This window comes from Mus caroli, chromosome 16 (assembly GCF_900094665.2).
Source record: "Mus caroli chromosome 16, CAROLI_EIJ_v1.1, whole genome shotgun sequence".
NCBI lineage: Eukaryota > Metazoa > Chordata > Mammalia > Rodentia > Muridae > Mus > Mus caroli.
This window is the reverse complement of record NC_034585.1, coordinates 46676568-46688385: the sequence shown is the minus strand read 5'-3', so window position 1 is coordinate 46688385 and position 11818 is coordinate 46676568. Positions and strand designations below refer to the sequence as shown.

The window sequence follows — 11818 nt, the reverse complement described above, 5'->3', positions numbered from 1 at the left end:
TCACTTTGTAGACCAGGCTGGCCTCGAACTCAGAAATCCGCCTGCCTCTGCCTCCCAAGTGCTGGGATTAAAGGCGTGCGCCACCACGCCCGGCTATTTTTTTTTTTCTTAACTTTGTTCTTCTACCTCTAATATACCTGTTTGTTTTCTCCACCTTGTCCTAACTTTTTAAACCTAGTCCTTGGTTCAGACTACCATATCAGTGTTCCTAAGATGTGACGAGTTTTCATGAGAGTGGCTTCACAGACTCCTATGTTTGAACGCTTGGTCCCTAGTTGGTAGAACTGTTTGGAAAGGATTGGAAGGTGTTGCCTTATTGGAGGTATGTCACCAGGATGGGCTCTGAGGTTTCAAAAACCTAAACCATCCCAGTTGACGCTCTCTCTGTCTCCTGGTGCCAGCATGTAAGTTATGAGCTTCTGTCCCAGTGCCCTGCCTGAATTCTGCTATTATGCTCTCAACCATGATGATGGAGTCCCCCTCTTTAACTGCTAAGCAAGCTCCCAACTAAACAGTCATCATGTCTCTGTACAAGAGAAAAAAAAATCAATCACTAAGACAAAGGTTTCATGGTCAACAACCTCTTACCAACCATCCCTCTTCATTCCCATAGTTTTAACAATCAGAACATTTTCTTGCTGAACTAGGCCCCACCTTTCCTGGGGACTTTAATCAATCGTCTGTTATGCATTTCAGGAAGAGTTACTAAAAAATTAACAAAGTTCCCCAAACTATATAACACTACGTGTTTCAATCTTCACCTTCCCAAAAATATTTACAATTATCTACCAGTAATCAGACTTGGACCCATATATAATTCTAGATTCCTTTCTCTTACTCTAGCCACAGAAATTCTTGTTAGGCTAAGCTAATCAGCAGTTTCTAAATCCGAAGCCTGTTGAATGAATGAATTACATCCTCACCCTAATCCCTTGAACCACTGTCAAGACTTCCAAACTGGCTGGCTCCCTGCCTCAGTCTTCCATACTGTTCCTTTTCCAACACTGTTTCCTTCCAACAGTGCCTTTTCCATAGTCCTCAAAATAACTGTTCTAAATGCAAATGTGTCCTCCACTAACCAGTGGAACCCATCACCCCCATTCTCAAAAAGCCAATTTCTCAGGACATTAGCACAGGAAACAAACAAGGTCCTCTGAGATCCTTTCCTGCCTTATATCTTGTATTCTCATTTCCAAACCAGTCTCCCATCACAATGACTTTCCTGCAACCCCACTCCCACCCCCATGGATAGGCAGATGTGCTCCGATAAACATAGCTTAGCACTAACTGATCCCCAGCATAGGGAGGGCTGCCTCCTTCTCTGGGCATAGAGAATGTGCTGTGGTTAAGAGTACACACACATACCCCACATCATAGTTGTAGAACCTTAGGCAAGTTGCTTAACCTCTGTACTTGAGTGTCCTCACCTACAATGCATACAGGAGATTTTGTGAAGATTTAATGAGAATGTGAACATGAAGCTCTCACTGTACCACCTTTCACACACTTAACAACTACTTACTAAAGATGCAGGTCTAGTGTGCGGTTCTCTGGTCTGAGCATCATTGAGATGCTAATTCCATTCCATTACCCATTATCAACCATCTCTCTATTGTCCTTTCTTACTCTACTGTCCTTGCTCACTATGTAAATTCTCACACTGCATTGTTTAAGTCTCTTTCTGGTTACTCTTAGAAAGGTAGGAAAATGACTTCACTAGTATCCTAATAGTTTCTCCAAGCATTCAGAGAGGATTCTATACATTTGTTGTGAATGTAAACGTTAAAGCAAACATTTTTTTTTAAAAATCAAAAAAAAAAAAAACACGCGAGGGGGGGNGTTTACAAGTCATAAGGCAGAGGAATCACTCTTCATATATCAGGTGAGTCCCCAATACTTTTATCACTCTACTTTGGACTTGCAAAGCTGCATATTATAACAGAAAAATCTCAAGTCAACTGCATACATGGATAGAAAAATTCCTCAAAAAAGAAAAAGAAAAGAAAAGAAAAGAAAAGAAAAGAAAAGAAAAGAAAAGAAAAGAAAGCTACACAAACGTGCTTAGGAATGGCCTTAGAAGGAGACATCGTGCTGGAAAGGAAGCACACATTACTTAAACTACCTACACAATATGTAGAGAAGGGAAAAAAATAACTGAAAGCAGAAATCTCCTCAGGTAAGCTCTAGGAAAGGAGATTGGAAAGATGGCTGAGACAATCTGCAAAGTGTTCCTTGAATGTCACGCTGAGCAGTTTAGACTTGACAATAGAAGGTTCAACTCAGGTTTACTCTAAGAAAGAAAGCATTTCACAGCAGCACAAAAGGGGACTTGAGGGCAGGAGTGGAGAAGAAAGACCCATTAAGAACCTGCAACAGTCCAGGTAAACGACAAGTAGGAAGAAGACCTAAAAATGGCATTAAAAATCAAAGCAGCAAAATCAACAGAAGTCACATGTGGGAGGTGAGGGAGATAAAAAAGGAAAAACGAAAATTGGAAACTAAAATAGTCTGTGGAACTAGCTGGTTGTAGATTAATTATATGGAAAGGAGACTGAAGATTCAGGGAAGTTATCCTTTCAATGTTTCAGCCTGATCATTAAAAATGCCAGTAGTACAATGAAGTGGCCATGTCCAGTAGATCCCCAGATATATGACTTTGGATCTCAGAGGAAAGGTCAGAGCTATAAAGACTCAGGAATCAGCAGGAACATCGCTAGTAGTTGAAACTGTCAGTATAAAGAAGATTGACCGCAGGGTCCTTGTAAGGCAAACAGCAGAGAACAAAAGCTTGGGACCATCATGGAAATAATTCTCAAAGAGTAAGTCGGGAAAGAAAACGAAGTGAGAGAAGCGAGCGAAGCAAACAAAACAAACTGCCAAGGTGATATGGCCGACTCCAAGGCAGGGTTAAGGTTCACGTGGACAACGGCGATTCCAAAGCTCATGTCAAACAGTCAAAATCCAACCATGGACTGAAAAAGTAGCTTCTCTCTACATAACGATGTCATCGGCCAGGTGGGACCACGTGGAACTTGCACTCGGGAGGGAGGTGACAGAAGGCTGCAGTAGTGATGCTTTAAATAGACCTCACACAGTCGGAGAGCAGAGAGAAATGTTCAACAAGTGGGTATGGAGGCGAGGACAAGGGCAAGAATTGTTTGGATCTTCTGGGGCTTCTTTTCTTTTTAATTATGAGGTAAAACTTGGTAAGGGCGGTAAGCTCAGGGGAAGGAGTCAATGGCCAGGGCAAGATCTCCGCGACAAGGCTGAGTCTGGGAGCAGGTTTCTGGGGTGATAGTTATGAGGGGTAGACGAGCTGTCATTCCCTTGGACAAGTGAATGGCGTTCTTCTGGAGCAGGCTGAAGGAGGAGAGTGAGAAGTGCTGACTATGAACTTGGAAGTGTTGGGAGGGCAGCTGAGAAGTCAAACGCTTCCCCACCATTATCAGCTTGGGGTGATGTTCCATGAATGGCTTGAGGAACCTCAAGAGCTGTTGGAGTGACTGAGGCAGACACCTGCTGGCAGAGAGGTGCCCTACAGCTAGCTCTTCCCTTAGAATGGCCTCTGGCATAAAGAACTTGGGTTTGGGACTAAAACTAAGTTATGTCTGAAGATGGGAGTTCCAAGATCCCCTTGGGAGATGGTCAACTAAAGGTCAGGGGCCCAGTGGGGAGTCCACAGCTTAATTCAGTGTGATTCAAAGCCATTCTGCCACATTTGCTGGCTCTAAAGAGTCCTTATAAGAACAAAACTAGTCAACCTAAAATTACAGAGGTTAGGGATGTTCTAAAGTCAGTTATATCCTGAAGCATGACCTTATCATGAACTGAAGTATACCAAGTGCCACTGAAAGATAAACATGTTTTCCTTCAATAAACCACACAGTAAGTTACTAAGAGACACACAAGTTTGAAATGTGTCTCTATGCCTTTAAGAGTATTGTAGAGTGCTCCAGTCCAGGCTGTAACATGAGCTCACACTTGCTGAAAGGGAAGAATAATTTTTCTTTCTTCCACTTGGACTCTCTTGACCTAAACCTTAAAGATGGAGGCTTGAAGAAATTCCAGCTCTTGTTGTGCAATGCTTCATGGGTGTGGAATGAAATATTCAGACAAGGGCGGAGCCTTTCATTTCTGTTTCAATTCCATGCAACCAGCCACCAAGAGGGAAACTCCACGTCTGGAGTCTTTTCTAGAGCTGTGGTTCTCAACCTGTGGGTGGCAACCCCTTTTGGGGGAGCAGGGTTGAATGGTCCTTTTTGAAGGATCCGTTCCCAGACTCACATATCAGATATCCTGCATATCAGATATTTACATTATGACTCATAACAGCAGCATAATTACAGTTAGGATGTAGCAACAAAAGTAATTTTATGGTTGGGGGTCACCACAGCACGAGGAACTGTATTAAAGGGTCGCAGCATTGGGAAGGTTGGGAACCACTGGTCTGGGGAAGTGAGAACTTCTGCTGAGTGCTCTGGTTCCTATTTTTGCACTATACTGAGTTTAGTAAAATTGAATCGACAACCTTATTCCTATTCTTTTCCCAAAGAGTTACTGCACTCACATGCAAAGTGAAAGTAACTTTAAAATCGGGTACGGGTTTCATTAGACTGAGGCAGAAGCTATAAAAATGTAGACTTTTGTGTTTTATATAAAAAGCTATGACAGCAAAAGCCTGGAAGACAAGTAAAACTCCCCATACATGAGAGCACAGAAAGAAGGCTGCTGAAGTAAAGCCACGAATTCTGATGACTTTGTATTCAGAACATATATCAATGGAGGGGGTGGGCACTTCTTCTTCTGCCTTTAGAACTTGGCCTTCCACACTTTCATTAGCACTTCCGTGATGAAGATAAGCCATCTGCCAAACCCAGAAGACAGCAGAAGTATCCCACCGTAGACATTTAATGCAGTACAAAAGCATGCAGTTCCAGACTGCTGATGCAGCCCCACAAACAAGGACACATACAGAGGCGTTCATTCCTTTAAACTGGCAACGTGTGCTTTAAAACAATCTATTCTTCAGGAGAAACGAAAACCGTCTTATGCGAGCAGCTAAATTACTGCTATATTTAGATAATAAAAACATTTTTTAATTTAATCACGTGCATGCCTGACTTTTAAAAAGTCACTCTGAACAAAGAAAAATAACTCAACCATCAAAAAAATTTTGTTAATGGTTCACATATACAACTGCTATTATTTATTTAAGGTTTTACTTACTAGTTGGTGACTACCCTGGAAACTGCTATGCCTTTAAAAGAAGTATAACTGGACATGCTGGGAAGGAATACACACATTCATTCCACATCTTCTAAACGGTTACATGGGGCTGCACTCCGTTGTAATTGGCTGAAGAGGGTGTTGGAACCCCACCCCACTCCCCCTTTACCACAGAGGTCAGTGAAACTGTGAAGATTACAAGGACATGGCCCCTGGTTACCCATTTCATTATAAATGAAACTGAAAACAGAATCGAACTTCAGCACAAATGAACCTTAAAAATCCGTGACTTTCATCTCATTCTAGATGCTAAATCCAGTCTCCAGGCTCCCTTGATACTGCTTGTGTTCTGAGACTGTTAGCATGCTTTCATGTGTGTTCTTTCGAACCTACATATGATACACAAACAAAAGTCCATCTTATCTTTGACAAACATTATCAATTGCTGATTTACAAACATCTAACGACCCCAAACCATAATGCCTGTATTTTGGGTTTGTTTTTCTTTCCTAGTTAATAGCAAACACAATAAAAATAGTGCAAGTTCTGAATTTTGCAATTCCTTATAGAACCAAATGTGTTAACATTGTACAAAATGAGCATTAATGAATGCGATCATAATTATTGCTCACAAAGGCCTAACACAATTCCTATCACCAAAACTACAATTCTAATAATTTTGCTTTTTAGTCTACTTGAGAATTAGGCTTAAAAAAAACAAAACATAATATATGGCTTAGACTTTTCACTCTTCAGACAAACAAGCTTCACTGTCCATGGTCTGAATCAGTAGCATTTTATTACAGATTTGTATCTGGCTCAATATGAAAGCTCTCTGATTATACAACAGGTATTTGAAAACAGTGTTATAATGATAACGATGGTAACAAGCACAGTAAAGACGACTAAAATCAGAAAACATCCAATACCAACAATTTAGATAACACAGGTCTTTATTATTATCAGCTACAACACCCAGGATGATTGGGAGAGGGAAGTGATGGGCAGGGTATTAAGGGCATCTTGGAAATAGATCCCAAACACTGGCCTTTATAAGAGGCATTGTGAGGTTAGCCATCAGCTTAACGTTCAATTAATTTAGCATCCATCCTAAGACAAATTTAACATTTGCTGTTATACTGCTGCAAGTCTGTTCTTACCAAAAGTTCGCAGAGGAATCTGCTGATATGAAGCTTGCCGGGCGGTATATGGTCACAAAAATTCCTATTCTTCCCTCGGCTTTTTACAAAGGAGGTACGCGTTCATAAACAGCAAAATACTTTACAAAAGAGGAGGTGCGTTCCTGGCAATTACTGTCTTTAGACCACTGGCAATATCTGGGCAAAATCTTAAAATACGTTTGCTCCAAGGGAGAGGGAAAAAAAAACTTTAATCTACAATAAGGAATATATTAAAGTGCTGGCAAGGGGGGGGGGTAGCGGGGGTGTCATGAGAAGTGTTTCCAGGAAGCTTGTTTTGAGGATTCAAAACAACAACCACCAAAATACGCGGTCAGAGGGAGGGAAAGAAAAAAAAAAAAAAAAGCTTTGATGAAAGCTGGGTGGGAAATAAAACTTGGGTCCACCGTGTTCTCTCTGCTCCAGTGCTTACGCGGCAGGGCAAAAAGCCTTTCTGGTCGACTTCACCAAAATGCGCACTTCATCACAAGAGGCCCGGTCCTCCCACTCTAGTCCTTCAACCCCCAAATGCTGCGTGAAAGCTCTGAGAAAGGAGAGGGGTGCAAGAGGAGGGGATGGGGGGGGGCCGGCAGCTGCCCCCTCGCTTTCTTTGCAGTTGGGGTTTTGCACAGTTGCGGTTGTTCCCAGTTCTTCCTACGTGTGCGCACTGGAGAGTGAGGAGCTTCAGCCCGCTCTCCCCGGGGGGGAAAGGGACTAGGGGAAGGAGAGCAGAGGGAGGAGGCAGGGGCGCCGATGCCCCGCCGGGCCCTCCCACAGTGGCGCTCCGGGTGCGCAGGGCCCGCGCATCCCGCCACCCCTCTCCTCTTCTCTCTGCTCTCCTCCGGGCGCCGCCTGGCCGGCGGGGGTGCAGCCCACACTCCTGCGGGGGCGCCTGGGTGCTGCGCACCAGCCTGAGAGCCGGGATCCCCGAGCCACTCACCGCAGCAGCAGGAGCCCAGCAACAGCGCCGCCGCCAAGGGCCACATCTCCGCGCCGCCGGGGGGTCGCCGCCGCAGGTGTCTGGAGCAGCCGCCGCCTCCGCTGCTGCCTTCAAGGGAAACGACCGACCAGCAGCGCCGCAGCAGTGACAGGCAGGAGCGGCCGCCCAGGCTGCCCGGGGGTGCGCGCGCGCGCGTGCTCGCCGCCCCGCGCACGCGCACTCCGCCCCGCCTGGCCGCCTCTGCTCGTTGACGTGACGCCAGCCTCACACCCAGCCCTGGGCAGGCTCCGGCGGAGAGCGCCAAGAACCAGCCTGTCCCCGGGGCTGCGCGGGTTGCACTCTCTGCTCACGGCCCGTCTCTCCAGCCAGCTCTCTTCCAGCTTCGTGTCCTGGGCCCGCCTGAAAGACGGGAGCGTGGGACACACACGCTCACCGGAACTCACGGCACGCGTCCCTGCGCAGCCCCGCTGCTCTCCACTCCTTCTGGCCAAGCTCTCCCTGGACCTCGGAACCGCCCAACCTCAATCCAACTCCTCCTCCCTGCTCTCCCGGTGTGGGCGCTGCTTCTGCTTTCACCACCTTCCCTCCCTCCCAAGGCGCGCAGCCCTGGAGCCCCAGGGCTGGGCGGAGAGAGGGCGCTGTGACCAGATCCTGGCCCCCGAGGAACTCCTTCCCTCTGGCTCCCCCTGGCCCTGATCTCTCCCCTGTCTGACTTGTTCCAGAAGTGGACCTCCTTATCTGTTCTTCTTACTTTGTTGGCTAATGTTTTCATCCCCCAAACAGGGTTGGGCAATCAAGTTCCATGCATGATGAGCAGTTTAAAACCACGAAGGAGAAAGGGTGGCAGACACAAGGATTGTGGCAGACAGGCCCCCGTGTGAGTAAACAGATCCTTGACACTATCAGCAATATTGGGAAACTGGCTTATGTCTGCATCCTTGTGTAGACCTCTGCCCTGTTTGAGTTCAGTTCTTGAATAGGTTTAAAAGTGTAGCTCTAAGCCACACTCTTCAGCCTGAGGCAAAGGTCCTTTGACTAAAAGGACTTGATCTCAGTAATAATGGGTGCCCATTCTGGGTGATATTCTCTGAGCTAAAAGGCTATCACACTATTTATTGCACTTCTTAAAGTCTTCTACCCCATTTCCTTCTCAATAGCCAGTGTAGCAGCAATCCAATTCAGGATAAAACTTGCCCCTGTCTATGATGCTGTGACAGTGTCCTTATTTCATGATTATTTTCCTAAGGAGAAAACCACTCCCTCCCAGATAGGGTACCAACAACAAACTAAAGTAGGATTCCACTGAAGTCAGTCTTGAACCAAAAGGTTTCTTGAGCTTGCATATAAGTTACTTCCCACCCAGCAGCGCAGAAGATCTGAAAGCAACCACACCTAAAAATTTCACCGCAGCATGAATTCCCCGTTCTTTTGATACCCTTCCATAGTTGGCATACTCTAGCACCTACTTAGGGGTGTCTGAGAGGTGCAGGAGGAAGTAGCTAGAATCTCAAGTAAGGGTTCAATGACCCTCCTCCTGACACTCTCCTTCCTTGAGGAAAGATCCACACTCAGCACACCCTATCTTGAGAGTCACAAGTAGTCACCACTTTTCTGAGGAACATGATTGCTGTTACGCTCAGAGAATAGCACTCAACAAACATCCCTTAGTATATAACTGTGTGTGTGTTTGTGTGTCAGAGAGGGAGAGAGAGAGATTTCCTCCACAGTATCAATTCCTTAAACCCAAAACGTTCCCTTTTTCTTCCCATTGATCTAGATGATGTGTTAATGTGACTTAAGAGTTAAGAGTTCTGATGGTTAAGGTTTTCAATGGCAGACCAGATACCCTCCCACTATCAAAGGAACTGGTTAATTCGAGTCTACCCACTCCTGATATGGATACAAAACAATCACCGCTCACCAGACCTTGAGCATTAGGGACATTGTGTATCAGAGAGCAGCTGCTCGGCTAAAAAAGGCTGTCAGCTGTTCCTGGATGCAGCTAACCCTGTAAAGCTAACAAGTGACTGGAAAATACTGTGCCCAACCTGCAGAGGTGGAGATCCAGTGATGCTCTGTGTTATGCGGGGAGCTACCGGGGCCATATGATTGTCTTCTTGTGCAGAAAATGGAATGGGCATAAGTCCGTTGGATGAGAAGCCAAGTGGGTGGTAACTCTTCTATCGGGCATTCGAGATGGGGCATGAGGTTGAGGCTATCCCAGAAAAGTTCTATAGCAATGCCTGCAGATTTGATGACTTCTCTCTGAGAAAACCTTAAACTCCAAGTCCAGAACCTAAAGTCCTTAGAAGTTCTCTTCAATTGATCCAAGCATTTTTATCCAGACTTTGAGCTTGGCATGAGAGAGGAGGGGAATGGGTACACATTAGACATTTTGAACACAGGTAGCACACATTAACTATATTAATTAAGAGTCTCCACACAAGCTGTGGGTAGGGTGTTGTGCCCAGTTCAGATAAGGAAATAGAAGAGGTACCATGGGCCTGGAGTCATTCTGATGGTCTCTGGAGCTCTCACCTGGGCCCTTTCCTTGAGTTTTCATCAGACGTGTGGTTTCCCCTGAATCACTTCTGACCTTAGAGTGGAGGAATATGGAGTTACAAGCTCAGAGAAGTCAGTATCTATAATAAGACATGTAGCTACCCCATAGCCTTCCTTCTCAATTCATGACTAGTTCCTCTTCTCTCATGGTTAGCCTCATACTAACTTTCCTTTTCCTCCCAATCTTACATCTGCTTCTGACCATATCTAAAATCTTATATAGATACAGCAATATACTTACTCTTGATGCTTCTGGTTACTTATATGTCCATGATATATGTGGGTGTTGCATGTTCATGCATGTACTGGTACAAGGGCACATGTCTGTGCTTATATGTAGGGACTAAAGAACTACTTCCTGTATCATTTCTCTGAAAGTATCTATACCTTTTTTTTTAAAACAGTTTAAAGAATAAGTGTCTTCCCAGACATTCTGGTTAGCTTTCAAATGAAGATCATATTTTAAAATACTTCTGGCCCAGAATTTGCCATATAGGCTGGGCTGACTAGTCAGTGAATTCCATGGATCTACCTGTCTCCTCTTCCTCAATGTTAGGATTCCAAGACACCGTAAAAAGTGTGCTCACAGATAATCACTAGAACAACCAAGAATGTTAAGTATTCAGGGTTGTGTCTTCAAAGGAATCTATACTGTTTCGCACACCCAGAAGCCTGGGAATGGAAATAGCTAGTAGCTTAAGTGACTGCTGCTGCATTATCTGTAGGGCTAGGCCATTCCTGGTTCCCCCAAATTCCCACAAGCAGGGCTTGAGGAAGCTAGTAGTCTAGATGGCCTCTGCACTATTTGTCTGACCAAAACCATACTTCACAGATCTGCTAGGCCCTTAAAATAACACACACAGCACATCTGGAGAACCCATCTTCATGGAAAAAGTGACAGTGCTTTGAGAAGAGTTTCAGTGTAATTATGATCCACTGTACATATGGTATTGTGTTACATCAGGAAACCTTTTCCCAGATTTTACTGTACTTAAATATGCCCAAAATAAACTGCCTCGTGTCAGGCTCTGTAAGTTTCAACCATCACTAGCTACTGAGTCACCCTGAATCCAACTTCCTTCTTGCTTCACACAGACTATATATGTGACTCATTAGGGCCACATAGAGGCCATGAGCCAGGTATTCCAACAATGACAGTCTCCCAATAGAAAGGCCAAACTCTAGTAGTTGTTTAGTTCAGGATACTGGCTATTGCAACAGTCTCAATCTGATGCTGGCATCCCAGGGAGGTCCCAGAGAGATGCTGGTCTTCTGTCTGTATTGGAGTCCTGAAGAACTAGCTGCCAAAATGAATGAAGGAATGCCTCAGCAGCAGGATCCATGAACTTGCCATTGAGAGTGAGGGCAAACATGCAAAAGGCAAAAGCATCCTTCTATGTTGTTTCTCACGGGGGCTGCCACGAGAAGTTGTTGCCAAGACTTATGGTGGGTCTTCACACCTCAAATAGTGAATTTGGAGCGTGTCCAGATGCTTGGGTTTTGGCTGATTCCAGGTATAGTCAAGTTGACAATCAAGATTAGACATCAAATAATGACTCTGGAGATCGAATGGGGTCCTCGTGTTTGCAAACACTTCCATGACTGAGCTTTCTCCAAGACCTATCTGATTTTTTTTTCCCCAAAGGAAGACTGGCATTGTCATCCTGCTGACTATTATTTTATGATCAGGCACATTGCAGCAGCAACACTGGGTCATTCCACACTGGAAAGATTCTGCTTTCTAGCCTCTGTGTTCCCCTCACGTTGCTCCCTCTACTCGTGTGCTCTTCCTGCATTCTCTTCTCTCCTCACCCAATGCATTCCACACCATCCTTCAAAACTGACATTAAACATTACCTTCAAGAGGTCTTCCTTAACCCCATTTGTCGTCTGTTCCATAACTCACTGTTAC

General features: G+C 45.0%; 1 protein-coding gene across 6 annotated transcripts in view; it reads right to left on the bottom strand.

Annotated features, from left to right (window-relative positions):
* Positions 1-7856, bottom strand: part of Cd47 (CD47 molecule) — a 56755-nt gene extending 48899 nt beyond the window's left edge. For 2 of the 6 annotated variants that reach the window (XM_021185141.2, XM_029470294.1), the window contains exon 1: positions 7345-7856. In XM_021185141.2, the coding sequence (XP_021040800.1) occupies positions 7345-7390 (46 nt within the window). In that variant the 5' untranslated portion in view covers positions 7391-7856. The remainder of the gene's footprint in view (positions 1-7344) is intronic. The other 4 variants (XM_021185142.2, XM_021185143.2, XM_021185144.2 and 1 more) reach the window with 4 other exon arrangements.
* Between the last annotated feature and the right edge of the window lie 3962 nt (positions 7857-11818).